The sequence below is a fragment of the Suillus discolor genome, assembly GCF_016758755.1.
Source record: "Suillus discolor strain FC423 chromosome Unknown F5147scaffold_3, whole genome shotgun sequence".
NCBI lineage: Eukaryota > Fungi > Basidiomycota > Agaricomycetes > Boletales > Suillaceae > Suillus > Suillus discolor.
The window spans coordinates 273,927-300,809 of record NW_024541250.1 but is presented as its reverse complement, the minus strand read 5'-3'; the positions used below and the strand labels follow the sequence as shown (position 1 = coordinate 300,809).

The 26,883-nt window shown below is 48.4% G+C and overlaps 12 protein-coding genes across 12 annotated transcripts; 8 read left to right on the top strand and 4 right to left on the bottom strand.

The window, feature by feature from the left end:
- Positions 1 to 406: 406 nt before the first annotated feature.
- Positions 407 to 1,519, top strand: F5147DRAFT_800873 (uncharacterized protein; the record flags this gene model as incomplete). The annotated part of the gene is made up of 8 exons (XM_041443273.1): positions 407 to 446; positions 505 to 582; positions 636 to 696; positions 747 to 811; positions 877 to 895; positions 947 to 1,011; positions 1,071 to 1,139; positions 1,193 to 1,519. The coding sequence occupies 8 exons, from the start codon at positions 407 to 409 to the stop codon at positions 1,471 to 1,473; spliced, it is 678 nt and encodes a 225-aa protein (XP_041298842.1). The 3' UTR covers positions 1,474 to 1,519.
- Positions 1,520 to 1,633: 114 nt separating this feature from the next.
- Positions 1,634 to 2,762, top strand: F5147DRAFT_184878 (uncharacterized protein). The gene is made up of 5 exons (XM_041428455.1): positions 1,634 to 1,835; positions 1,890 to 1,946; positions 2,006 to 2,066; positions 2,116 to 2,213; positions 2,270 to 2,762. The coding sequence occupies exons 1-5, from the start codon at positions 1,793 to 1,795 to the stop codon at positions 2,560 to 2,562; spliced, it is 552 nt and encodes a 183-aa protein (XP_041298841.1). The 5' UTR covers positions 1,634 to 1,792; the 3' UTR covers positions 2,563 to 2,762.
- Position 2,763: 1 nt separating this feature from the next.
- F5147DRAFT_185408 (ubiquitin-conjugating enzyme/RWD-like protein) lies at positions 2,764 to 3,942 on the top strand. Its single transcript, XM_041428456.1, has 6 exons — positions 2,764 to 2,901; positions 2,959 to 3,140; positions 3,190 to 3,304; positions 3,360 to 3,412; positions 3,470 to 3,598; positions 3,653 to 3,942. Exons 2-6 carry the CDS (start codon positions 3,065 to 3,067, stop codon positions 3,775 to 3,777), a joined length of 498 nt encoding a protein of 165 aa, XP_041298840.1. The 5' UTR covers positions 2,764 to 2,901; positions 2,959 to 3,064; the 3' UTR covers positions 3,778 to 3,942.
- Positions 3,943 to 4,170: 228 nt separating this feature from the next.
- On the bottom strand, positions 4,171 to 4,950 carry F5147DRAFT_742196 (Fms-interacting protein-domain-containing protein; the record flags this gene model as incomplete). The annotated part of the gene is made up of 4 exons (XM_041439539.1): positions 4,171 to 4,254; positions 4,317 to 4,431; positions 4,488 to 4,631; positions 4,682 to 4,950. The coding sequence occupies 4 exons, from the start codon at positions 4,948 to 4,950 to the stop codon at positions 4,171 to 4,173; spliced, it is 612 nt and encodes a 203-aa protein (XP_041298839.1).
- A 122-nt stretch (positions 4,951 to 5,072) lies between these two features.
- Positions 5,073 to 7,429, top strand: F5147DRAFT_666547 (glucose-6-phosphate 1-dehydrogenase). The gene is made up of 9 exons (XM_041435166.1): positions 5,073 to 5,148; positions 5,215 to 5,367; positions 5,426 to 5,460; positions 5,517 to 6,180; positions 6,242 to 6,318; positions 6,377 to 6,578; positions 6,637 to 6,941; positions 6,999 to 7,144; positions 7,205 to 7,429. The coding sequence occupies exons 2-9, from the start codon at positions 5,280 to 5,282 to the stop codon at positions 7,236 to 7,238; spliced, it is 1,551 nt and encodes a 516-aa protein (XP_041298838.1). The 5' UTR covers positions 5,073 to 5,148; positions 5,215 to 5,279; the 3' UTR covers positions 7,239 to 7,429.
- A 289-nt stretch (positions 7,430 to 7,718) lies between these two features.
- F5147DRAFT_184837 (PUA-like domain-containing protein) lies at positions 7,719 to 9,697 on the top strand. The gene is made up of 3 exons (XM_041428454.1): positions 7,719 to 8,486; positions 8,543 to 8,669; positions 8,724 to 9,697. The coding sequence occupies exons 1-3, from the start codon at positions 7,833 to 7,835 to the stop codon at positions 9,596 to 9,598; spliced, it is 1,656 nt and encodes a 551-aa protein (XP_041298837.1). The 5' UTR covers positions 7,719 to 7,832; the 3' UTR covers positions 9,599 to 9,697.
- Positions 9,698 to 10,167: 470 nt separating this feature from the next.
- F5147DRAFT_565209 (uncharacterized protein) lies at positions 10,168 to 14,043 on the top strand (the record flags this gene model as incomplete). Its single annotated transcript, XM_041430748.1, has 11 exons — positions 10,168 to 10,474; positions 10,523 to 10,581; positions 10,648 to 10,758; positions 10,812 to 10,984; positions 11,031 to 11,454; positions 11,512 to 12,485; positions 12,536 to 12,694; positions 12,746 to 12,798; positions 12,854 to 13,133; positions 13,184 to 13,331; positions 13,393 to 14,043. The coding sequence occupies 11 exons, from the start codon at positions 10,168 to 10,170 to the stop codon at positions 14,041 to 14,043; spliced, it is 3,339 nt and encodes a 1,112-aa protein (XP_041298836.1).
- A 106-nt stretch (positions 14,044 to 14,149) lies between these two features.
- F5147DRAFT_647874 (DUF1682-domain-containing protein) lies at positions 14,150 to 15,473 on the bottom strand (the record flags this gene model as incomplete). Its single annotated transcript, XM_041433248.1, has 5 exons — positions 14,150 to 14,215; positions 14,268 to 14,768; positions 14,818 to 15,157; positions 15,203 to 15,299; positions 15,359 to 15,473. The coding sequence occupies 5 exons, from the start codon at positions 15,471 to 15,473 to the stop codon at positions 14,150 to 14,152; spliced, it is 1,119 nt and encodes a 372-aa protein (XP_041298835.1).
- Positions 15,474 to 15,614: 141 nt separating this feature from the next.
- Positions 15,615 to 16,302, top strand: F5147DRAFT_602446 (uncharacterized protein). The gene is made up of 2 exons (XM_041432258.1): positions 15,615 to 15,725; positions 15,774 to 16,302. The coding sequence occupies exons 1-2, from the start codon at positions 15,666 to 15,668 to the stop codon at positions 16,194 to 16,196; spliced, it is 483 nt and encodes a 160-aa protein (XP_041298834.1). The 5' UTR covers positions 15,615 to 15,665; the 3' UTR covers positions 16,197 to 16,302.
- On the top strand, positions 16,303 to 20,190 carry F5147DRAFT_666518 (uncharacterized protein). The gene is made up of 10 exons (XM_041435165.1): positions 16,303 to 17,034; positions 17,089 to 17,175; positions 17,229 to 17,715; positions 17,764 to 17,860; positions 17,909 to 18,054; positions 18,102 to 18,156; positions 18,204 to 18,618; positions 18,667 to 18,817; positions 18,872 to 19,791; positions 19,849 to 20,190. Exons 1-10 carry the CDS (start codon positions 16,324 to 16,326, stop codon positions 19,879 to 19,881), a joined length of 3,102 nt encoding a protein of 1,033 aa, XP_041298833.1. The 5' UTR covers positions 16,303 to 16,323; the 3' UTR covers positions 19,882 to 20,190.
- Positions 20,191 to 21,372: 1,182 nt separating this feature from the next.
- F5147DRAFT_565637 (LSM-domain-containing protein) lies at positions 21,373 to 21,781 on the bottom strand (the record flags this gene model as incomplete). The annotated part of the gene is made up of 3 exons (XM_041430763.1): positions 21,373 to 21,404; positions 21,466 to 21,579; positions 21,631 to 21,781. 3 exons carry the CDS (start codon positions 21,779 to 21,781, stop codon positions 21,373 to 21,375), a joined length of 297 nt encoding a protein of 98 aa, XP_041298832.1.
- Positions 21,782 to 21,908: 127 nt separating this feature from the next.
- On the bottom strand, positions 21,909 to 24,667 carry F5147DRAFT_184657 (DEAD-domain-containing protein). The gene is made up of 9 exons (XM_041428453.1): positions 24,431 to 24,667; positions 24,165 to 24,380; positions 23,779 to 24,105; positions 23,484 to 23,726; positions 23,283 to 23,427; positions 22,925 to 23,231; positions 22,703 to 22,869; positions 22,472 to 22,651; positions 21,909 to 22,417 (listed from the first exon to the last, which is right to left on the bottom strand). Exons 1-9 carry the CDS (start codon positions 24,493 to 24,495, stop codon positions 22,037 to 22,039), a joined length of 2,031 nt encoding a protein of 676 aa, XP_041298831.1. The 5' UTR covers positions 24,496 to 24,667; the 3' UTR covers positions 21,909 to 22,036.
- Between the last annotated feature and the right edge of the window lie 2,216 nt (positions 24,668 to 26,883).

Here is a 26,883-nt window from a genome sequence, read left to right as displayed (position 1 = left end):
TTTCAATAGCGTCGCCTGACAACGCATCCGTCTTGCGGGCCGGAAGTAGCCTACGAGTGACGGAGTGCACTTTCGTTCTGAACACCACTCATGGCGACTAATATCTATGTAATTGACAATCGACACACTCTCCGTTTTTGCCTGCAGGGCCATGTCGTTGTCGCGTTTGAGCGCCTGAAGGATACCACGAGGCACTCCAATTGTTGGTTATAGGCAGCTATATTGATAGCCAAATATAGCATTCAATCATCGAATTCATCCGAATCATCCTTCAACCAACGTTTATATCATATACATATTGCATGCTCAGTTACCTTCTCCTTCTTTCCTCATTGTTTCGACACGACATACCTTCAATTCACGTAACTACGACCTTATACCTGAAACTTAACGAGGTTTTTCAGTCATGACTGTCATGTTTGTGACCATGAGGCGCATTGGATATGGTATGTCGCTCATGCACAATCCACGACCCTAATTGATTGATCAATCGATGCTATCCAGCAACTGCATTTCTGCTCTCTGCGGCTGTCCTCGGATTGTCGGCCAACTTCGCAAGATTATTCCTCCCGCATATCAATCGTATGTATCGCCTCATTTTTATCGGTTATATGGATGCCTCAATCGTCTTATAGGTGATTTCGTTATCTTCGCCCTGATTCCACCGTCAGCCACCATCTTCGCATTTCTATGGATGTGAGTTGGACGCACTACTGATCTGCCCTAATTAGCTTATGCGTTTACAGAATGCAGTTCTCGCAGCCGATAGTGGAGGTGACGCTCCACTTCATCGTCGGTGTATTGTGGCTAGGTAAGCTGGCAGTGCTACCCTTTACCCTTCTTTCTCCGACTAACTTTATCGGTTCGAATCAACAGCATTGGGTGCATGGTCCACGTAAGTCCATAGTTTCTCGATGCATGAACGGTTATGAACTCCACGCTCAAGGGATGTGATCGGATATCAGCAATGCTACCCACTCCAAACACAGCAGCCTACAACCAAAGGAAGTAGTAAGTGATCAATGCGACATTTCTGCACGTATCAAAGCTCAGCACTCACATAACACTAGTCTCTTCGCGATCATATTGCTACCAAATGAAGGTCACTGAAGCCCTATCGTGGACTTTATTCGTGTTATGTATGCTCCACTTCCTACGTTCATAGTGCATCTACTGAAGTCTTCCATCGCAGTTGTATTCTTCTTCATTATCCTGATCACGCTTACGTCGCGTGCGGTCGTTTGTGGCCGGTACTATGCATGGCGGGAACATATCTCACAGCTAGGCTGGTTTGGAGAATTTCCAGGATACCCCACTGAAGCCATATACCCGCGAACCCCGATGTATGGAGGATACGGTCAGCCATATCCAATGATGGGAGCATATCATGTACAACAGATGCCTGGTCACTCCGTCGTGGTTCAGCCAGGTATTAATGGTGGCCAGCCTATGGTCACTCACATGCCGGCCTAGGTGTTAACATTGGAAATCATACATACTTCTATGTATGCCTGCAGATTCGACGTGTTGGAACGAGAGCCCACGATATTTTCTGATTGTACTTTTATTGTAGAGTACTTGGTACACACGATTTGCCAATGTCGGCTGGTCCCGGAACTATTACGTAGAACAATTGATGGAGAATGAAATGTGTGCCTCGTGTTCGAACCAGAAGGGTAATCCAGGGTAATTCGGCCTCATTGTCTGCTGCTGGTCGAAAATACAAGGAGCATCTGGTCATTGATTCCCACCTACCCATTTTCCACTTCTTTCTTACTTCTATCGTCACGAAATGGCTCTGTTTACAGACCACCCGGTCAGGCATGTTCTCAAAGGTGCGTGCATGGGTTTTCATGATATGCGAATGGTATATTTAGCGTAATGTGCAGGCATTTTTGCTCTGGTGATGGGCCATATGATCATGAAATTTTTGCCCCACTCGATTCGCAAGTATCGTTATATTTTGGGCGCTTAGAGTAGTATTTTAACGAATGATCGTTTACAGAGGTTATTCATCTGACTCAAACATCAGTGACAATCTTAGCGATCGGAGCACTTATCGTATTGTATGCCAATATCAGATTTATCTCCGGCAGCAAGCTGATCTGAAGACAGGGTAGTGAAACACCACCGAACCGAAGGGGAAAACAGAGTCTTGTCGCAGGGGCAGGAGGAGTTAATCTTGATTGCGGCGTTTGGGGCATTCTGGCTCGGTGAGCTTGTCCCATTCAATATGATGAGATAATAATTCAGAGGTCTTTCGTCTTAGCCTTCCTCTTGGCTATGCGCGCTTGGAACCAAGGTAGTGTCGACATCGACTTGGCACACCCAAGCCACATGTTCCAGTCGAGCACTGGTGCTGCCCAAAGCAATGTTGTCGGTGCTGACAGTCGAGGCGTTGCGGCAGCAGCGGCTAGGGCACCTGCGGTGGCGTCTGAACGGCTCCAAGGTGCGGCAAGTTATGTCCGACAACAATACAAGCCTCAAGCTGGATTCCGTAAACCATACCCATGCGACCCGAATGATGCTTATTGTGTTGTCGAGGAGTGGACCTTTTACTGAGTATGTACATCGATCCTGGTATTTGTCGGTCTGTATGGATTGCGGATGAGTAACGGGGCGTCTTGAGTGTGACGAAGTTGTAAAACTAATCTTCGAGTGTATATCTTGTTTTCTACGGCGGCGTTGTTGTAGAGTCTACTCCAGGGGAGTATCAATTGGAATATAATGACAGTTATGACCCGGCTTTTCTCGGTACTTGAAATGAATATCTCCGACACCACGGTATTAGACGTACCACTAGATTAGCCTTATATTGCATCCAGTCGCCAGCGATTGTCTAAGTGACTTCAGTCTTTGCGTCTTCCACAAACCCATACATCTTGTATTCTAGTAAACATGATAAGTCTGTTCTTCAGAAAGCTGCGCTTCAAACTTATTTGGTTTCATTCTAGACACACCTCAACAAAGCGCCGTATCGAGACAGATGTCATGAAACTGTAAAGACCACCTGCCTCAAGGTGACTCGTACCCTCACTGATGTAACGATTCACAATCCAGGCTCATGTCGGATTACGAGGTAACCCTCGTCAACGACAACATGCGCGAGTTCTACGTCCGCTTCTATGGTCCGGGAGAAAGTACGTTTCCTAATCACTCTTCCGTGCACGTCGGATTAATCAGCACCAGCACCCTTCGCGGGTGGTATATGGAAGATTCATGTAGAGTTGCAAGCGGAGTATCCATACAAGTCGCCAAGCATAGGATTTATGAACAAGATCTTTCATCCCAACATAGATGAGTTGTCAGTAACTATCGCGATGCTTCCCGAAATGTCGATTTATACGTTCCCATTACAGGAGTGGCTCCGTATGTCTGGACGTTATTAATCAGACGTGGTCGCCAATGTTCGGTATGCGGTGCGGTTGACGCACGTCCGTTTATGTCGCTGATCTGTCCCCTTTCATAGATATGATCAACATTTTCGAGGTGTTCTTGCCACAACTGCTGCGGTACCCTAATCCTAATGATCCACTAAACGGAGAAGCTGCTGCGCTCATGATGCGACACCCGAAGGAATACGAGGCCAAGGTCAAGGGTAAGATTATTTCCTCCTATCGTCGCCAAGAACATAACGCTCATTCCTGCTCAGAGTACGTACAACGTTTCGCAACAAAGGATATTATGGATGCCGCAGAAGACGGCAATGAAGACGAAGCAGACGAGGAGATGAGCGACATCGGCAGCATCAGTGAGGATGAAGAGCAAGAATCCTGATACCTCTTCCGCCGGCATGCCTTTCTCTCGCATTTTTCATCACTGGGTTTCTGCACATCACTCAGTTTCCACACATCACTCATATCATTTTACATAACATATCCATTCTGTACTTCACCTAACCTTGCTCAATTCTGTGTTGTTATCTGCCATCATCATTCAATTCGTCCTTTCGCGGGGATACCCTCTTCGCTCGTCTTTTTGATATTTGATGACCTCTATCCCTATCACCTCTGGACAATGGTTGGAAACATCTCATCCCTTTTGCCGTGTTGTATAATTAGGGATTGTGTAGTGCCAACTTCACTGTGTGTCATAATGTATTTTGCTTAGACAACCGCGGGACTGATGAGAGGCATTCGGTAACTCGGGAGTGGATTCGGCAAGTAATATTCAAGTAGGAGCGGGAGTCGTTGCTGTAGATGGTGGGAGCGCCGGTACGAGTTCATCGACTCTCTTCTGTATGTCTGCGGCGGCCTGCAAAACGTTCGTTGAAACAACGTGAGTGCAGGAGTGAAAAGACAGAAGATTGTTCGCACCTTCATGAGTGATTCTATTTGTGTTTTGACACTTTCCACGGTTGCGAGCTTAAGCTTGCTATGCTTAAGGAGTTCTTCCTTCTGTGCTGTGAGTTCTTTTCTTTTTTGATCGAGTCTGTTGTTAATGATGAGACACGAAGATCTATACGGTAGATTATCTATTGAACGTGCCTTTGCCTTTCGACAAGCTCGAAGCTTAGGCGATTGAGCATTAGTTGATGAACATTCTGCAGCACATCATCTGAGCGCGCTTCAGGTGGTGCTAGAGTTTTGAACTCTGACAGGGAGTACAAGGGTACGTCCTGGTAAATGGAACTGTGCGAACGGTCAGCACAGATTGCAGGGACAGACAAAGAACAACAAACGCGAATTGCCTGCACTTGTCGATCTCCCTCTCTAGATGACGCTTTTCATAAAGCAGATTCTGGAGGCCAAGATGTGTCTGATCCATGTCATGGCGGGCCTCTGTGGTTGCTTGCTTGCATGCTCTTGTTGCAGCATTTGCATTTCTATTGAGGGCTTTGAGACGAGCTACTAAAGCATTGGCACGGATTTGAATAGACGTTGGGTCTACGATGGTCAGGTCAGAGGAGACTAGCTCTTGAAAGTGTTTTATGGCTTGGTCTTCTGCCATGGCGAAAGACTAAGGCTATAGAGAGCACGTGTTTGATTCGTCAGGAGCGGACCGAATAATGAGTCCGTGATGATGGGAAGGTGAAATAGTAAGCCGCGCGTTGAATCAGCTACTAGACGATTACAGAGATTTCCATCATCCCGGTGTGCATAGCCTGTCCAGCCTCACGCTGACGAACGCACGGCCCCTCACGGTAATGTAAATTTACATCTATTCACTCCATCACTACTACATTGACAGTCTTCTCACACTCACGTCAATAAGTTTAAGAACAACTTAAAGCCCCTGCATCTATCTTTCTTCAACACATATCTTTCTCGGTCAACATCATGGCCTCAATGACACGCACAAGGTCTGGTACGATCCCATCCATGGAGACCAGCGGTGACGAATTCAAAGATAACACTATCATCGTCGGTGAGTCCCCCCTGTCCCCGCCACCATCACCGCCCGAATCAAATCTCTTCATATCTAGTATTCGGTGCCTCCGGTGACCTTGCAAAGAAAAAGGTGGGCGCGAATGCTCTTTTGTCATCGCCCCTAGACGATCCTGAGCACCCCGATAGACGTACCCAGCTTTGTTTGGTCTCTACCGCAACGGTTATCTCCCTAAAGATGTCCATATCGTTGGCTATGCACGAACAAAGATGGATGAAGAGGAGTATCACAAACGCACCACTAGTTACATCAAGAACCCTAACAACGATCCTGAAGTCGCCGCCAAAATCGAGGAATTCAAGAAATTATCCTCCTATGTCTCTGGCAACTATGATGATAATGCTTCTTTCCAAAATTTGGCAAGACACATGGAGGCTATCGAGAAGGGCTATAAAACTCGCGGTGTAAATCGCCTCTTTTACCTTGCCCTCCCGCCGTCCGTGTTCGTTCCTGTCGCACAACATGTCAAAGTGTGCTGCTACGCGACAAATGGAACCAATCGCATTATCGTTGAAAAGCCCTTTGGCAAGGATCTTCAATCCTGCAGGGATCTCCTGTCCTCACTCAAGCAGTCGTGGCAAGAGGAGGAGACCTATCGTATTGACCACTATCTCGGCAAGGAGATGGTGAAGAATTTGTTGGTCCTCCGTTTCGCCAACGTCGCTATGGGCGCTGCGTGGGACAAGCATTCAATCAGCAGCGTCCAGATCAGTTTCAAGGAGCCCTTTGGCACAGAGGGCCGTGGTGGTTATTTCGACGAATTTGGCATCATCCGTGACATCTTGCAAAACCGTGAGTCTCCTGTGAGTTTGTGTGGGAAGGGGCTGCCACGCTAATGCATGTGTGCACTCAGATTTGTTGCAGGTCCTGAGTATCTTGACCATGGAACGACCTGTCTCGTTTGCATCGGAGGACATTCGGGATGAGAAGGTTATCCCTGCGCATTAGAAGTATTTCTTGTGTTCTCACGCTGGCTTGTTCTTCCCAGGTCAAGGTGCTTCGCTCCATCCCACCTATCGAACGGAAGGACGTGCTTCTAGGCCAATATGTCGGAGCCAATGGGAAGCCAGGTTACCTGGATGACGACACTGTGCCGAAAGGCTCTGTCTGCCCAACGTTTGCTGCTACCACGCTCTGGATTAATAACGAGCGGTGGGAAGGCGTTCCGTTTATCTTGAAGGCGGGAAAGGGTATGTTCTGTCTCGGATTACACTCATACAATAGCCCCTGACAAATTATGTACTTCAGCCTTGAATGAGGCAAAGGTTGAAATTCGCTTGCAATTCAAGGATGTCACAAGTGGAATTTTCAAGGATATTTCACGCAACGAACTCGTTATCCGCATTCAGCCATCGGAGGCCGTTTATCTGAAACTGAACACCAAGACGCCTGGATATGCGTTCCGCGCAATTCCGACTGAGATGGACCTTACATACAAGAGGCGATTCACGGACACAAATATTCCGGAGGCATATGAGGCACTCATCCTGGATGCGATCAAGGGTGACCACTCGAATTTTGTCCGAGATGACGAACTGGATGTTGCATGGAAGGTAAGCATGCTGCTGCAAGCCATAGTCGAGAAGTGCGATTGATCGCCAATGTACTAGATTTTCACTCCCATTCTGCACTGGATAGATGGGAGAGAAGGACCACGCCCTAAGCCCTCGCCCTACCCATATGGCTCTCGGGGACCTAAGGAGCTTGATAGTTTCATTGAGAAGCTGGGCTACAAGCGTGGCACAGGAGAGGACTAGTAAGCATACACGTGGCCCGATTCGGAAAGCATACGATGCTAACTGGAATCACGCTACAGCAGCTGGCCCACGACGAACGTGTCTAGTTTGTGAATGAGGATGTGTAGTAGTAGTAGAATCGGTTTATCTTCTGGTTGCACGAGGTTCGGGTGTGTAGGAAAAGTGATATACTTTCGTAAATTGACTTGCATGTGTCTTTCATGATTCTGGAAATCGGTAGCCATGATTGTATGTCCTAAAGTATTGTTACACATATGCAGTAGTTGTGGCGGTTCCGGTCAGGACAGGAGGAGTGTGCGAAGGTCATCATTGGAAGGGCCAGGATCGGCGATCTGTTGCAGCATGAGTTGATTAAAACGAATAACGTTTAAATTGGGCGTGGCAAGTGTAGCCGGGAGTACATCGTGAATCTCTTGATTGAACGCTTGAATCGAGTTTGGATCTTCGCTCTGCTGCATACTGAATCGTCCTGTTCGCCTGAGGTAAGAAACTGCCTTTTGTCTTGCCGCGGAGCAAATCTATACGAACCCTCAAGCTCGTCTTTCATCCATCCTTACAGTATTGCTGATGAACTCTGGCACTCGTAAGTCTAGATTCCTCTCATTTCGTGTGCTCATATAATGGTCGCATAGCCCTTCTTCATTGCTCTTCGTCAGTGCAGCCCCAGTAACAGATCTTTGGAAAGTTATGGACCATCCTTCTCCAAAGGTCATTCTCCCTCTTCTCCACTGTCCTCTTTGCTCGTCATCTCGTCCTCTAACAGACCCAACCACTCTACGATGTGGTCACACCGTCTGTTCATCACATATGTCCTCAGATTTATGCCCAATCCCAACTTGTTCATCTACTCCAGCAAGCTTCACGCCTACTATTCCACCTGGTTCTCGAGTCGCGTTCTTTCCAGCGACTACCGAAAGCCGTACGAGTTCTCCTGAACCAGCTGAACGAAGAATTGATGTCAAAGTGAGAAAGCTGGTGGAATTAGTAATCAAGGCCGCAGAGGATGAGGCCGAGCAGTCTGACCACCTCGTGGACACCTATTCTGACTCTGGAGACGATTCCGATAGCGAACAGCATGAGCCGGTCGCCTTTCCGTTGTCCCCGTCATCGACTGACCGTCCCGTGACACCTGTCTCTGGCTCCTCCCCTACGTCAACAGGCTCTTCTCGACCACGGAAGCGGCGTCGACGTCATACGTCCGATTCACATTTACCGGATTTTCATCCTTCTGACCCTGAGGCTATATCGCTAGCCGAATTTGACAAGAACCTCACTACGGAGTTGACGTGCGAGATCTGTTTTATGCTGCTTTACCAGCCTATCACAACGCCTTGTCAACATGTACGTGTGTACAACTCCTGTTCTGTATGAAAGAACCCTGACGACAGCACTGCCAGACTTTTTGCTCTAAATGCTTACAGAGATCGCTAGATCATAGCTTGTTATGTCCACTATGTCGCGTGGAATTACCTGGCTTCGCTTACTTTCATGAACACTCGTATAACAAAGTTGTCCTTGCTCTTCGTTAGTAAATTACGTGTGGCTCTTACATTCATCTAATTTCCTGTCAACGTGCAGTGCTCAAAGCTTACCCTGAGTCCTATGACGCAAGGGGACAAGCAATTGCGACAGAAGAGCGCGACGCACGTTTAGACACGCCAATTTTCGTTTGCCAACTATCCTTTCCGGGAATGCCAACACTCCTGCATTTCTTCGAACCACGCTACCGGCTTATGCTCAGGCGTTGTCTCGAGGCTCCAACACCGACTTTGGGCATGATAATGCCTCCACGTGCAGCACCTGTTGCCAGTCTCGGCGTTGATGCGGGTGCAGATTTTGGTACCATGCTTGAGATCCGCAGTGTGCAGATGCTGCCAGACGGGCGGAGCATGGTGGAAACCCGGGGCACGCATCGGTTCAGGATACTCGAACGCGGATCTCTAGATGGGTATATGATCGGAAGAGTGGAACGGATCGACGATTATGAAGACCTTTCTGATGACTGGGAGTCTGAGATCGAGGAGAACGTTGATTCTTCGTCATCCGCATCATCATCGTCTGCTTCTAGCGCCTCGGGTCATGCACCATCATCTCCACAACTTTTTTCGCGCATCATGTCGAACCTGTCACCACCTTCTCCCACTAATCCACCTCTGAGCACCGCCGCGCTCCTTCAAACGTGTCACACGTTTCTGGAGCAGCTGCGTGCAGGTACTGCACCGTGGGTAGTTCAGCGTCTAAACCACACATACGGTCCGCAGCCGCCTGACGAGAACCCTGATGCATTCTCCTTCTGGATAGGTATGGTGCTCCCGATAGATGAGCATGAAAAGGCCAAATTGTTACCCATTAAAAGCGCGCGACTCCGTCTGCGGATGGTCGTAGGCTGGATCGAACAGTTGAATAGTAATTGGTGGGTGCTGCACCTTATTTTACCCCTATCCCGCTCTTGACTGTGACTCGATGGTTAGGTGGTTTTCGCGTGGATGCATTGTAATTTAGCCTTGTTCCTTCACATCATATTTTCTTACTACACCATAGAATCAGCCTGATCACCGTGAAGGAGATGAACGAAAAAACAATGAAGTTTGTTTAATATGTATCACGTACTCTACCCACGTACCATATCATCCGCACTGTTGGAGTGTATCCTACCCATGCGCTCTGTGTATTCCCGTATTCTTCACTTGGTTACTACTTCTGCATCGGATACTGGAATCTGTATTAGCTTGATTTTTTTTTTCTGTTGGAGTACCTGAAGGACTATATATGCTTGATGGTACCTTGACAGTCTTCACCGGCTTCACCCCAACGGCCTTATTTTTGGGAAGGTTGTGATTGCCCTGACTTACCTTTGCGAACAAAAAAATTGTGCGCGTGTAAGGAGTAGTTACGAAGTGCCCCGAGCTGCCGCCAGGCGCCCGTCCTGTCACACCGGGGTCACGCCCTCATTAGCCAAAGTGTGACGCTTCCGAACTGCTTATTCCACTGCGCCCTCGGACGTCAGTGCTCAGCGTGAGTCATGGCGAACTCAATCCGAGGCCCACCACGGTTGCTCATGCCAACTGTGCGCCCGCCCGCACCTCTGTGCATACCACAATATCCCCCAAGCCCACCAACACGAAGGCAAACCTCATCAAAATTAATTCGTTCGCGCTCCGGCTCGGCAACTGCCATCATGACAAGCGCGGCATTCAATACGGGGACAGGGGTGAGCGAGGATTCTGTCGGGGAGCGCTGGATTGGGAGGGAGTCTCGTTTTGAAATTGCTGAGAATCGTGTCGAGCTCCAGGGTTATCAGATGTATGCAGTCGAGAAGTGGTTCGTGGGTTGTCTTTGTGTGAAATTCGCCGTGTGTTGACTGACGCATAGGATAGTTGAGCGTGTACGCCCTGTTACAGTGCTCATAGTGTATACGGGAGACCCTTCCCATAAGGTATGTTTTTGTAATGTAACCCTGAACTTCAGGGAGCAATGTTCATCCCCCTTGCTATGGCTCCAGGTTACTGTCACCGTGCTTAAGCCTGCTGACCGTTTGACACACGAGGAGGGAGAGTTAGAACTCAAGCTCTCTGTACAACACCTTCGCAAAGACGGGGCCCGACCAAAACAGGTACCTTGGCACTTGGGCGGTATACTCGCTTAGTGCTAATGTATACGCTTTAGACGCCCATGGGCATTCTGATGGTCACCTCTTTGGCAAACTTTCGGTCTGATTATACAATCGTGCAGATTCCCGATGGTGACTTTCTAGCAGTACAGGAGCGCTTGTACTGCAACATCAATCTGCTGCGAATGGGGTGCAGTGGCCGAAGTGCTGTTACGCTCGAAGAACCTGGGTAAGGTTTGGGCAATCGACTTATGTGTTCGCTCATTATTTCGTAGCGAGACGACAAAGGATCGGTTTAAATCATTGTACTTGATTCCTGACACTCCGTCCACGACACATCCATTTCGCTCTAAATCTCCTCCGAATTCACGTGTTCAGCCTCGCACTTTCTCGCATTCTCCGAGCCCCCTTATCCTCCCTGACACATTGAACAGCTCTTCTTCGCATGTTCAGTCATTGTACACTGGCGCCTCTCCGCAGCACAGCACGTCTAATATTAATGCACAGCAATCGCAGCGTCACCCGCACTTTGCAGCTACTGTTCTAGAGCTGGTGAAACTGATGCAAGCTGCATTGTCTGTGTGTGGAATGTTCCCACTGACTTCCCTACCTATGTTGGATGGCCTACTTTGTGATGTCACCATAGATGGGTTGCAAAAATGGATGGTGGAAGTAGGAGAGAGCCTTCCAGGTATTGAGGTCCGTGAAACTACCCTTTCATTATATTGAGACCTTGGCCAAATTAAGCACTTTCAGGCAACTGAACGTATTGCTGACCCCTCTGCAGTTGCGGCACTGCTTTCATTTGTGCTCTCAGCGCGAAATAAACTTGCGTCCCTTGCACAAGCAGTGCCGAAGGATCCATTCCTACATCCACACGTGTTAATTGCTTGCATTAGTGCATGTGCACAGGCTCAGTTATTGGGCATCAGCTCGCATCCTAATAATGGAATGCATTCGTCGCCAACGCTTTCGCACATGGAGACACCTCTGCTAATCACAATATCAGGCGCCTCCTCACCTGGATTGTCGGCGTCGCCGGCAGTCTCCATATGCTCGCCATCGCCTTCCGTTGGTGCAAGTTACTCAGTTCCTCAACCAGCGCTCTCAACTTATTTAAACCTTCACTTATACAATGCGCTTACCTCCACGCACGAGGCAAGGCTTAAGCATTCTGACTCACGACGTGTGCAACGCATCATTTTATCAACTCTTGACCCTACTTCTGAGCCGAACTCATCTGATGATGAGCGACGCGGGTTAAGCGGACGTGTCAGAGGTTTTGTGGGGCGCGGTGGCGTGGCTGGTGCGGAGGGTGTATTGGTACCCGTGGCGGACCTAGGCACGTTCGTCAGAGCTGTCATAGGGCGTGATAAACAGCATGAGAAAGTTGGGTCCAGGGCCGAGAAAAACAAATTGGAAAGAGAGCGTGTTAGGAAGGACGAGAAACCCGACGAAGTGGATGAGAAGGAACGGGTAGCCGGTAGCGTGCGTGCCCTTTGGACCGGTAGAGTGGAGGTAGCGGTTCGTTTACGGGCGCGTGCAGTAGGACCCACGCAAACATTCCACAGAACCCGGGAGAAGGTACGAGAAAAAGATAAGGAACGACTTACGTCAAGTGATGTGGACGATTTGGGGATAGTGAAGAGCCCAGGCGAAGACGACAATGATCTTACCTTCGGAGGTGCTTGGTCTGGAAAGGTTCAGAAGAAATTGGAGTTCTGGGCTGGGTCAGTAGCTTCTTAGATTCTTCCGCTCCGGGCTGACACCTTCATTATAGCATCAATCGGTCCAAGAGATCGATAGATCTATCATCTCCATTGAGATCTGCAGGGCGCTCATCGTTGATAGCAGTGCCGTTGTCTGCACAATCGTCTTTATCAGGCCACCTGTATGCCGATACAAGTGTTTTGACCGTACCGTCTGTGGTGTTATCCCCGTGAGTACCATCCCTTGTCTGGAAAGATTCACACTCAATCATAAGAGGTAGGAATAGCGGAGATGACGAGGACCTCCCCAGCAGCGGCCAGGTATCACCCATCTGTATGTACACAAGTGACTTATTTGGCTAGACTGTGATCTGATGCTTCAATCCTAGCAATCGCAAAGACACACAACCCGTTCATACTTGACCCTTCTGATGCATCCATCACCGCGCAAAGATCCACGTCCAACCTTAACAAGGATGATCCAGAGTACAATCGCCGTGTGAAGTCCTTCCTTGCTCGACATCCCAGACGACCTAGAGACGAGAGTCGCGTGTCTAGCTGGTCGGGTGTAGGAAATGCAGAAGAAAAGGGAAAGTCTGTTGATAAATCTACTGAAAGAGAGAGCGAGGCGGAGAGTAAGACGAAAATGTTGAGACCTGATATCCGGAGGTAGGCAGATGAAACCCAATAAAGGTATTATGTGCTAATACTCGCGGCAGACGGCATAGTTTTCATGACCTGGATGCTTTTCGAGACCTTCGAATCCTTCCTTTCAAATGGATGCGAATCGATGTAGACCTTTGCGGCCACCTATTAGTCATGCATCGGCGAGAAGAGCATTTGAAATGCATGTTTGCTTGCCTCGAGGTGAGCGTTTGTGTTCATGAGTTCTTTGGATACCCGCTCATCACAACGTGGACCGGTCTAGCATGTATCTTCAAACCTGGCAGCGACCAACGCGGCTCTCCTAAACGATGATAGAGATCATCGCGAATTTCTATCTAATCTATCGAGCCAACTCGAAGCCCTGCAACGCGTGGAAGACGCAAAGGTCGCAGCACACAGTAGTCGTCAACAAGTCGCAGCTCTTGACTACGAGGCGGGGCAGTTCAGACGGCAAGACCTCTGGAATGCAGCAATTGCGCCTCGAGCAAAAGTGCTCGAGCTTAGGGGTAAAGTTTTTGGATCAGACACCGTTAGCTCGAGAAAGCGACGACGGAAGCAGTGGACGCTTGGCGGCCAGGAGCGAGAGGTAGATGTATGGGGACGGACGGAGAGCGAGGCGGAGGAGGAACGTCGTGCAGGTGCTGGGTTGGGAGATTTGCGGGTGCTTGGTGATGAGACGGATGACGAGATGAGCCAGGCGGAAGAGGATGATGAACACAAGGACGCTTTGATGCAACCAATGTGGCTGCTCAAGTTCCTTACTAGATGGACCGCAAGCTTGGGATTCTTGGCGGGTCAAAGTGGGGTGCAGGCGTCACCATCTCAGTCTCATGCGCAGTCCCGCGACAGCAGTGTCCCTGCTACGGATTCTCGGACCAGCGGTTCTTCCACTTCTCCGTCATTACCTTCATAATATCTTACTTCCACATTATTTAATGGGCTACTACTTGGTCAAGGATATATGGAACAATATTTTTATGTACAATAGTCCTTCCTACATGTGATCTTAATAGGATAATTTATGATTTCCTCACCACCTTGCCTTGTGAACGTTTCAAGGCACGTTTCCGATCACGCTCAATGATCTGATGCGCAAGTGGTGAGCAAGGAAGTAGAACCCGATATGCAAAGACTAACCTTTTTCTGTTCTGCAGCACTCAGGCGTGAGACGCGTTCTAGCTCTGCTTTCCGCCTAGCGGCCTTCTTATCCTCGGCCGCTTCCTCCTTCTTTTCCTTCACAGCCTCTTCCCGGATTTCCTTGTCCACATCCTCTCGGACCTTCTTCATCTTAGAACGGGTTTCTGGCCGCAAATTCATCTTCGTTAAACCGTCAATAAATGTAAACATAGCCGAGACTAGAGGAATGGTCTCGGCGGCCTTGTTTGCAGGGGGAACAGCCAGACACAAGATGACGTGTTTCTCGCGTTCGGCAGGTGTAAGGGGGACAGCAGGGCGTTCACGCGGCTGGTCCGTCACGGAAAGAGATTTGAAGTATTTGAGATTAACAGGGTCCGAAAGGAGCTTGGTTAGTGATAGCGTGGGAGTAGCCTTGAACAAGTTGTCAGTCACATCTGCCCATTCGGTCATCACGGAGAGCGAGGATGGAAGTGAGGCATGATCGGCGGTACGGGTGAACGTCTGTGACATGTAAATTTAATATAAATTGACTGTAGGGTATGAGGCTAACCAAATCCCAGCGCTTGTCCTTGATATTTGTGAATTCATCCTTTGCGAGGACAGCCCATACGTAATCTGGGATGCTAGCAGCCATTTCCGCGTCGAGTTTGAAGTCCAGAGTGAGTTCATCGTATGGATTGTACCTGAGGTCGTACATTTGCCAGCCGAAATGATAGATAAGTTGCAGTGGATCTTGACGTGGGCGAAGTGAGAATACAGTGTGCAGAGACGCAATAGCACGTCGACCGGTGGAAAAATTGAACAAGTCCGTGTACCCATCTGCTATGAGCCCTGAGGCAGATGTAGGTGAAGAGAATTGGTCTTGAAGGAGTGTGAGGTGAGCATTGTACCTGAAAGTGCGTTAAAGACGGCGTAGATTAAGATTTAAGACATACCAGGAATTGGCTCTTTTAAAATTGACATATTTGCCGTAGATAGCTATGGCTACATACGCCAACAATCCAGCTAAAAGATACGCCTGGCTTTGAAAGACTACGTCATGCAGTGAGCACGAGTACGTTAGGGAAAAAAAACGGAATCCAAGCACATACGTCCTGGACGAAAAACCAGAAATTTCCATTTGACTTCCCAACCATCATAGTCTGTTGGTTGTGTAAAAGGTGGGGGCGTCATAGCACCCAGAATTTTAACCAGAAGACTTGCCATGGCTTGCTACTTAGCCTCGGAGACTTAGTGAAGTTAAAGAATACCTGGGAACTTTCGGAAAGAAGTCCGGGGTTCGGTAATTTCCGGAGGAGGGCGCCACTTAATTCGCTCTAGATCGCAGTAGACCTCATGAAGGAGGCAAGAAAGTTGTGGGTGTTATCATCCCCTCCCTCTTTCGTTCAGACACTGACAATGGATCCGTCGATGCTTGTCACAGGATCATTGCTCAATCAATTTCAGGTAGAGATGGAGGTAAGTTCAAAATAATTCATAATTCAATGTTTCTAAACACGAAAACAGCCAAGACAAAGCCAGCCAACAGATTATGGCCGTTTTGTGATTCATATTGTAAAGCGTATGACACAACAGTCAGGCGTTATCGACCAAACCATGTTACGTCGGGCGATTGGGCTCGCATCGTCATACCTTGTGACTGATACAAGCACCAATTCCGACCGTGGTATCCAGACGTGGTGTACTGGATTCCATCGTCTTGTCGATATTATGGTTGTGTTACATTCAAGAGGGGAACTGGAACTTGACACAGTCAACGAGGCATCAAAAGCGTGTTCTGAATGTTGGAGTGTGGCCGGAACTTGGCGGGGCATGGAAGATTGTCGCCAGGGTGTGAAGGAGGTTGCTGCTAAACTTAAGAAGTTACTTGATGAGCCTCACAGAAGAACGTATAGAGGATCCAAAGTGTATACCCCGAGCAGTAGTTAACTTGTACAGGGAAGGAGAAATAGCCCCTAGAGTGGCGGTGCCAGCCATGATGTACGTAATATCATGGCCGTATATTGATGTCTTACATTGGAGTCTGGTCAACTGCGGGCTTCCAACGTTCCTTGTCATGAGCACACCACCTCCTCAAATCTCTTTCTCAACTTCAAAGCATCGGCCACGTCGACCAACTCGTCAGATACCTTCTGTTCCAAAGCCAACTGATGATGATCCGCAGGATCCTGTTCCTTCCGAGGAGCGCTATTTGGCTCTGACACCTCTCCGAGCTCACTACCTGAAGAAATCACTAATACAACTTCAATTCCGCAAAGAATTAAATCTTATAACAAACGCACCTGATGATGGTGGCTCCACCCTTGCATACCTTGGGACCCCGTTTACGCCGCCCCCAATGGGTGCTCAGCCCCTTGATTTACCCTTCTTGAAGTATATGTTCCGCCAATTTGTTTTAACATTCCCCCTCCTCGCAGCTGCAGATAAAAGTTTCTATCCAAATAAACTACAAGTATTTGTTGCTTCCGCTCTTGCGAAGAACATATCCCCCACCTCATTACTTGAGGATGAAAACGAACCCAAGGCTGCTCGCCTCAAACTGCTTGACAGTATGGAACGGAACTTTGCCCTATTTTTCAGCGCTGGTACAAAGCTAGCAGAGAAAGAAGAGGTCGTTCGGCTCAACCAACATGATCTTGATCGCCTCGAGCAACTCGCTAAGAAGCGGCAGGCACAGTTAGCCAAACATCGCGACGTATTCGAAGTAAATATTGTATGTGTGAGGAATATCACAGACAAGGGTCGAGTCCGCAGTCGGGTTCACGAGGTTTGCTGGCATATATCGATCATCAATCATCGATGTCCTCATCACCTCGTATAGGAATTCATCATCAGGACTCGGCTATCAGAAGATAGTGAGGTTTGCGTGTCTCGAAGGTATGGCGACTTCAAAACGCTTGCAGATGAGGTACGATTTGTGCACCTCAATCCTTGACACAGCCCATCACGTCTCCTGTGTAGTTGCGCAAATTTCATCCTGAAGAGATGGTACCTTCCCCGCCCGTCAAAGATCGTACGATCGTCAATGTTCCGCGTTCGACCTCTCCTCCAGAAATATCGCGGATGCAACGCACAACCCTCTCCGATTGCAGTGCCACGTTCTCGGATGGTTCATCTGATTCGCTCCCGCACTCTTCGTCTTCTCATCAGTCCTGGAATGGGAGATCTCCACCGCGGCTGTCCCGGGAAAAGAATAGGTTGACCCTTAGAGCTTATCTGCACTCTCTCATGAACAATAGGGTAATCGGGAGCTCTCCCGTGCTCAAATCTTTCTTACTCAGCGGACCTACTAGTTTGAGTCCTGAAGAGGTAGAAGATGCTCGGAGAAGGGAAGACGCAGATAGAATTCGTGAAAATGGGAGGAAACGGTTTGCGCACGAAATTGCTGCTCGTGTCGATGGTTTAAGAGATGCAGTGAAGAGCGTCAAGGGTGATATCATGGGGAAAGGTCTGTCAACTTCAGGGGTTGCTTATCACCAATCTCACACATTCATAGATGGACTCAGTCATATCTTCACCATAATTAAGGTGACTCCCGACATAAACCAATTACCTCCTAATTATCGGGCCGTGACAGAATGGGGCAGAATAACGTGCATATACGTTCTTTTCAATAATCAGATAACTAATCGTTTTGGTAGGCTAGCCTCGACGATCTTCCAAATGTTCGTTGCGTCTGATACTGCGTCGGAAACATTCGCAAGCATGAAACGTTTACATGGGTTGATGCCTTACTTTTTGCTAAGGACAGCGCTCAAGATAAGCAGTCCAGTTGCCATGATACGCAGTAAGGTGCATATACCCTCTCATGACTGATGTATTGATGAAGGCTAGGCGTGGTGGACATCTTTCTGGCGACTCCGTTCGGTGGAAGAAGTCTCCTTCAACGGTAGTCCAGAATTTAACCGGTCAACCAGCCTGTTAATGCTTTACCAGAATGTTCTCTAGCTCTCTTACGGAAGAGGTCACAATTATCGAAGAAGATATCGAGGCTGTAAAAGCCAAAGTTGATGACCCTGTCATGTGTGAGAAGCTCCGCCTATTTGTCAACGCCCCGCGCGACATCCAGGATACGTATCGAACGGATGCAAAGAACGGGAAAGTCCCCGTACTTGTTGTCGTTCTGCGATCTGGAGAAGAACCCAGGTTAAATCGTGACCAATTACGCAGAGTGCACCGGGCGCATCTTGCACACGCGGCATATCTGAGGGAGCGGGAAAACCTTGTGGACTCAGACGATGACGATGGGCCAACCAACGAGGAGGCATGGCTGTTTGAGGATCTAAAGATGCTCGTGCAGCTTTATTCCCGGTTGAGAGATCGGGAACAGTTGATTGCACTAATATTCGAGGTCGGCCTCCTTGACAAACTGTCAGTATCTCCACTGACGCACTCCCAGGGTGTTACCGCTGAGTTGTTGAAGGATATCATCTCCATTTTTTATGCGCCATTAGCTCAAGTATACCGGGCTGCCAATATTGGAAATTCTGTATCAGATCTGCAGAATTTCATCACCGATTTAATTAGGGTCGTCGAGGCTACGGAAGAAAGTAAGCTCTTCGCGCCGATTCTTAACGGAGAAAGCCTAACCATCGAGCGATTAGTGAGCGAAGAGGATCCCCAGGCCACCGTGCAAACCTTTATTGATCTCGTCGGCCGGCATGAGCAAGCATTTTACTCTTTCGTGCACAAGGTACATGCAAACGGGAAGGGCTTGTTTGAAAACCTGATGCAATGGATTGAAAAATTCCTTACTGTCGTCCGGGAAGGTCTGGGATCACCGGTGTCGCTTGAATGGCTACTTCCCCACGGTGGGCAAGAGCGCACGAATATGGTGAACGAGATAGACGAGGTAGCTCGGTACCATTACAAGCTGAAGATCGCACACGAAGAAAAAGTGCGCAGGCGTTTCACGCGGGCTCAGGGACATAATGACGCGGACGCCGAAGATGAAGCCACGCAGGCCCTGGTGCACAGCGTGGTAGGCGAAATTAATTTCGGGGAACTGGTTCAAAGTGATGCTCTTGATCTTGCCGCGGAGGAAACGGATGATGAAAGCGATGAGTCTTCTAGTGAGTACGAAACAGAAAGTTCGGGGAGCTACGAAGATGCCGAGAGCGAGGAGAGCGAGGAGGAAGGGCCAACTCCAACTCGGTCCCGAGTGCAAACAGCTAGGCCATCTCCGCATGTGTCGTCCCCGCAACGCCCGCTGACGCCTCCACCTGTGCAACAACCTCCCCCTTCTACCCGCCAGCGATCCATCTCATTACGGAGCACGAAATCTGCCAATTTCCCCCATCAGTCGAATTGGAAAGATGTCCCTCCTGTCCCGCCATTACCGCCATCACTTCGTCGTGCGGACAAACCGTTACCCCCACCTCCCCCCACCCTAACTGCACGTTCCGCGGAAAACCTTCAGCGTACACTAGATCACCCACCGCGTAGATCGAAGGGATCCACAGACATGCTCAGACCTCCTGATCTGGTTTACATTCCACAGCTGTTGCCATTATTTGTGGAAGTGGTCAGCTTCTCCTCTTCAAACTCGACTTCATACTTGTTACTCACTGCTTCTTTGTAGATGCGACCGAACCTACGTAGGACGGAGACATGATAAGGTCAAGTTGGATCAGCAAGCTGTTGTATTTATAGGAATTCTGCGCAGCTTGATATTCTACTATGTTTTGACAGATTTTGTTGTTTCTGCAAGCCCCATCTGCTGTGGTAGATCTGGTATCCCAAATTGCTCAGTTTGTGCAGATGTTTGTGCAGACCACGTCTTGTCCTTACTAGCATACAAGCGCTCCGGTCCCCTTCGGACGGTTGTGCCTTGATTTATAATAACAGCCGCCTGTACACTACGTCTCTTCCTCTCCTTGAAGTCCTTCTCAAAAAAGCGCTTAAATGTCTCTACGACCTTGACAGTGCAGTGTACAGCTGTCCGTGCGCGAACAAATCGGTGCGCAAGTTGAGTACTGCTTTCTGTAACGTTAGGCTTGGATTTCTGTTGAACGTTGTCGCATAAGCCGGACGCAACGGAGACTACTTTCGATTGACGGTCCAGTTTGAACCCGCTGGATTAAAAGTGAAGGTAATGCGGGGCAGGCAGTGTCTGTCGTGTCTGGAAACTCTCCCGACGACGATGATTGTAGGCAACACTTCCACCATCAATGGATTGCATATCCTAGGAATAAACGGCTGCAGTGGATAGATGGATAGAGAGGGATGTAGATCGACACAGTAAAGCTTCAAACCGGTTTCTTCCTCTATGGCAGTAGTAATGACCTGCGCATTGATAAAATAGACACCGTCCTCAGGCGGTGCGTTCTTGCCGCCGATGGAGACGGGCAGATTCCACAGAAAGCGGCACAAACCCATCCATCTTCCAGAATCTCTTCTTGGATTCGAACACGTAAGGTGTAGCATTTTGAATGCCAACAACGCCATGAAAAGAGCACGCAGAAGCCATTGGGGTGCGAAAGGAGAATGCGGAGATCGAAATGAAAGGGAGCCTCAAGAAGTTGTTTGAGCTCAAGTGGAGCTCAAGTGGCGCGCACATGGCAGTCACACCAAATTATTTCGAAATCGCCGCGTCCTTACATTATGTAGAATAGACTAGAATGAGCGGCTAGCTCTTGGACGGGCAGCACGGTCTGTTCGCAGGGATTGACGTTGGACAACGCGATAGCCTGAAAACGATGATGAAGCGTAGAGTATGAGTCGAAAATCACCTACCTTGATCAAGAAAAGGAAACGAGTCGTCTTTGAGTCTGCGTTCGTGAACGTGAACGTCAGGTCAAATTCTGCCATTGCGTCGTGCACCTGCTTGGTTCCGCAGAGGGCGAGGCTCTTGGAGTCTATGAACGGTTGGCATTGAAATCAAAGTGGTTGGGATCGGCGTCGATTTGGTGTGTGAACAACTGTGCAGCAGTAGACAGGTCCCCAGTTATACATGCATTGCGGGATACCGCGTTCATAACGAGGATCTGCATGAAGTATGTTCGCGTTGTACGATAAGAGTCAAAGCGACTGTGGATAACTCGAGACCAGACATGAAAAGACTCGTTGATTTTGGCGATGCTCGTACAGTACAATGTGGTTCTGATTATAGCGGTTCTGCAGCAGATATGTACAACACTAGTATACGAGAACACATCAGAACATGGCATATCCAGCCATACATTCTGAAACGGCTTACCATTATTCCCGCGAATGAACGCGTCCCCATATCGATTCGTAACTACCCCATTCACATGTTCCTCAGTCTGCTCCAGCGCAATGTTCATATATCCATCTAGACATGAAAGTACGCCTACGCACATAAGCTTGGTTCTAGATTGATGCGAGGCAAAGGAAAGGATACCTCGATAATCAACACCTGATGTGAGACGCACAATGACCTTTTTCCCGACCACGCCTTTCAAGAAATCTGTTGGTGTGCCTGTTGATGCTGATGGTGGGGGTGGGGGTGTGTATGCGTCGATATCTGGCGGTGGAGGTGTTGACTCGTCCATGATGAAAGTCGAGTCCAAGTGTCGAAGTCAAAGATTTGTACTTGTTTGGTTTTCGCACCCAGATGCGGTGTCAGAAGAAAATCGGATATTGATGCGCAGCACGGTCGACAACGACGTTCTCGCATGGGACTTCGGCCCCATTCAGACGCTGGGAGAGACACAATGATTACATGCCTAGATATGCCGATCATGGTTTGGTGCCTCGGAGGACACGAATGTACGGAAGGAGACAAGAACGAGACAATTGCCTATTTTTCACAAGTCACCGAACTCCTGATCGAATTCTTTCTGCGAGACGGCCCCCTTCCGCAGTTTTTTGGCTAATCGTTCTTCTCGTGCCAGTTCGTCCCAGTCGTCCTCTCCGCCACTCTCTTCTGGTTTGGCTCTGCCTGTTTGGAGGGTGCCTTTTAAGTCACCACTAACAACATTTTGACTTTTAAGCCATTGCTTTTTTCTCGCTTTTTGTGTCCGGCGCTTGTCTTTGTCATTTTTATCATCAGCTTGCTGACTCCATGCAACATTACGTTTGCGCTTGGCAGCTCGAGTCTCGGAGTCGTGCTTCACCGCAGCTTTCTTCGAATTTTCTTCAACTCGCTTGGCTTCCTGTGCCTTGTCCGCATAACAGTATGAATCCCACTTCATTCATCATAGCAATCAGTACGTGTGATATCTGGGAACTATTGAACATACATCAAGTTCTGCGCCTTCCCATTGTGACTTATCACGATCTTTCAGTTCGGGCATTCGTGGCAGACGCAGCAGACCGAAGCTTTTTGCGACGCCTATTAAGTCCAGGTCTTTGATTCGGAAGATGTAGGAGGCCTCATGCTTGGAGTATGCACGAACAAAGGAGACAAACGCCTTTACAGCCTGTCAAACTGTGAGAATGGCCACGTATATCAGATTGGAAAAGGCAGCTACCTTGTCATGCAGCGCGCGATCTGTCATGACAGTTTGTCTGATTTGGGACATGAAGGTACTGACGACACCATCCTCTGTCGAGGGGCAATCCGTGTCCGGTGCTTTGCTTCCATCGGCTAGTATGTATGGGTGCTGCCTGATTGGTATTTTTCGAACAGACAAGAAATCTATTGACGCGGCCGTCAGTTCAAAGATGTAATGTGAGTGCGTATGAAAACAGACCAATATACTCAATTTCTCTTCCTACTAAAAATGCATATGCCTTCCCACTCCTTCCAGCTCTAGCTGTCCGGCCGCAACGATGAGAAAAGGCTTTTGAGTCAGATGGAGGGTCGAACTGAATGACAACATCCACATGAGGAATGTCAAGTCCTCGGGCAGCAACGTCCGTAGCAAGAAGCACTGAAGGGGAAGAGGACGATGACAGAGTTGAAGAAAAGGCTGAGAGGGCACGAGTACGGGCTGCGGGAGGGAGGTGTCCATGGAGAGAATGGAGTTGGACATTGGATGGTAAGAGCGTTGGTAAAATCTAAATCCCATTTGGAATTCAGGAGCAAAGGGTTGATATGAGAACGCTCACGCGATAAAAATAATCAACACATGCGCAAGTCGCAAAGTACACAATGAAATGTGGTGCGTGATGAGATAAGGACTCCTGCTTGATTATACGTGTCAGTTGAACCAACTTTTCGGACGGGAGACAGCTAATGTAGGAATTTTGAAGTCTGGGAGAGAGGAATAGGTAAGAAATGTTACATAGCACATAGCACATACACCTTACCCTGCAGGTATCCGCCTTTCCTCGATGATTTGACTTTCTTGCAAGGTTCCCGAACTCGTTCCCTTTGTTCTCTTTGATTGAACTTTGACAACGATGCGAGCAGGGTTTCGTAAGCCAACGCGAACCAATTCAGAAAGAGCATCAGCATCTGTCATCGTCGCACTGAAAAGACCAGTTCTCCTTTGTTTCGGAATATGAGTGATGATGCGAGTCAGAGCAGCTTGGAAACCTAGGTCCAGCAAACTTTGCGTCTTCAGCAAATAAGCTCTTACTCCTGTAAACGGGAGAGGCTCACCGGTCTGCTTCATCTAACACCAACACTTCCAACTCCTTGACGCTAACAACAGTTTTCCCTTTTCCTATAAGAAATTCTTCCATGCGTCCAGGTGTCCCGATGATGATATCAGCACCAGTAGAGAGAAAGCGCTGTATATCCTGAGCTGGGGAAGATTTATCTGATGAAACAAGCAGAAGGGGTGGGGGAAATCCTGCTCCTGAGTATTCAGTGTCTGTTGGGGGTGGCGGTGATCCTTCTCCATTCTCACACTCCTTCAATGTGCTATTGTCTGGTTGGGCATTCAGGAAGAGAGAGAATACGGAATGAATCTGAGTTGCAAGCTCTCTTTCGAAGGAGGACCAGGATTAGACGTTGAGTAATATAAGAGTTCCTCAGAAACTCACCTTGTAGGACTGATAACCAGTGCACCGACCTCGTTTCTTCTAAGTCTAGTATCCCTTCTGATAAGACGTTCGAGGATAGGGATGACAAACGCTAGCGTCTTGCCAGAACCTGTCACAGCCTCGACTACGACGTCTTTATGCTGCATAAACAGCGGTATTGTGGAAGCTTGAACAGGTGTCATTTGGGTATGCCCCATCGATTGTATAACGTCCAGACTAGAAAACTTTGATCTCACTGCTTGAAGTTTAAATGACGGTGAACTCACACCCATGGTGTTAATGGTGTTGGAAGTGACGACCATAAGCCAGCAAATGCAGCAGATTGTGACATGCTTGAGCAAGACTTTCAGAAGTGGACTAGCGATCTTTGAGCCAATGGCTGTAAATCCGTTCAATTTACTACAGTTGTGGATGAGTTGTGATCATGACATTGGGGATGGGCAACGCCTCTAAGAAAAGTGTGACATTATGTAATCAAAGTTACAGTAGTACAAGTGGCAAACAATGGCAAAATGTGTACGCCGCCGCCGGGAGGGTAATACTAGCGATAAATCAAAGCTATCAAGATTGTTACCTTGCGAAGGGGACCCCGACGCGAGGACGCGGGGACCCCATGGATTCCGGAGACAAACGACTCCAAAACACTAAGTACGTATCGTACAATGCCAACGTACTATGGGAGGGATTACAGGGCGGGTGCGCAAATTCTGCTATACTATCGAGACGAGAAACTCGAGTGAGAAAAAGCCAACAGAATGGACAACAACAGCGTACCTAGCGAGACGAGAAACTCGAGTGAGAAAAGGCAGAGAGCCATTTCGGATTCGTCTCGCTAGACATAGACTGCTATCTCCACTAAAGGAGGTGGCAATGAGGATCGCGAACGGCAAGTTCGTCATGCCGAAATGCACAGGGCAAAAGCCGCAGGGGCAAAAGGCAAGGCCCAAGACGAAGAGACACGGGAAGACCCGAAGGGAGAAATGGGTCTGCTGTAGAACAGACTCGTCCAATTACCCTTGTGTAACCCAGATTAAACTCGACTAATTGTCCTCGCTTGTCTCGATAGAACACAGACAGCGAGAATTTAGCCAGCAAATAAGGGACCCCGACGCGAGGACGCGGGGACCCCATGGATTCCGGAGACAAACGACTCCAAAACACTAAGTACGTATCGTACAATGCCAGAATACCAGCAAATAGAAGGAGGGAGGGTAGTATGTGGGAGGGAGATGAATTCGATGAAAATAATGATGGGAGTAAGATCAAGGATGAACTAAGAAACTTCGCGCTAAAAATATATGATAACATACCAAATCAAATAGTAGCAAAAGGACTAGACCTTGTTCCAGACCCATCGTGAATTGCACGGCCATTAAAAACTAGAGCGTGAAGCAATGCAGGATTCTTTCGAATATAAATACGAAAACCATCAGAAGACCATCGACCCATCGCTTGTATACGTTCTGCTGATACTCCCAATGCTGCCAGGGATGTCGCACCACCTGCACGCAATGAATGGCCCGATATTGAACCAGGAAACAATGCGCAAAGTTTGCAGATAAACCAGCTTCGCGTAGGCACGGAGCCATTTGCGCGAAGCCAGAGAAAGCTGTTAAAAGGAAATAGGGAGTCGCGAGAGGCAAGATAAGACACAAAGGCAGATTGTGGGTCCGCTTCATTTGAACACTGTATAACAATGGTGTTTCCTTCGAAACCCACGTCTGTCTTGTTGGTCGGCAAATTGAAAGAGTGATGGTTTGCGGAGAGGATAAGCAAAGTGCGTAGGATGAGCTTGGAGTGATCCTGGAGTGCAGGATTATCCGGCCAAACTAGTTCACCTAAACGCATAAGTCCATAAAAACCGTCAAGCAACTGAGCAGAAAAGAGTAGGTCGTCATGGGACGGCATTGTTGGTAATGCTTCAAGAGCAGAAGAGAGGTCTGCACGAGATAGAGGAAGTTTTCGTGTCACAGCAACCCCAAAACGACGCTTAGCTCCTCAAAGGGTCCGTGCAACAAGACGTGAACGGTGATTAGCCCTGACGTGAGGATAGTATTCTTCCATCAGACTACACACACCCGACAAATAATTGTCCACAGAGCGAGGGTTAATGTGCGCCGACATGAAAGTGACGAACAATGATAGAGTGTCGACAGTCGGATCAAGGGATAAATGATGAATATCGCAAAAATTGACGTAGGAATTGAGAGCCGATGAGTAGGTTTGATTAGTGGAACGGTCTAATGCTAGACCGAGGTTGATGGAACATTCATGGATGAGACATTCCATTGACCAAGCAGCCCAAATGGGCTGCTTAGTCATCGAAGACCGAATATTCATTTTTGCACTCCCCCCAACGCATTTCGAGGGGGTTCAAATGATAGGACTCGAAGGCCCGGACTAACACGACAAGCATCTGCTGCGCGCCATCGAGATAAATGATCAGCAACCACGTTTTGTTCACCTGAGACATGAAAAACTCGGAAGTTGATCTGAAAAGCTAGAACGACCTCAACAGTATCCATCAGGAGCCGGTTATAGCCTGAAGGACCTGCTAAAGAATTAAACATGAAGACTGTGTTCAAGCTATCAGTGAAAACCGCGAGTCTACCATCGGGTGGTACCCGAGTGACAGCATCATGAATAGCTGAAGAGACGCAAAGAGATTCGTAGAAGAATATGTCTTCCACAGGTGATTGAGACGGAAGGGGTGATTGGA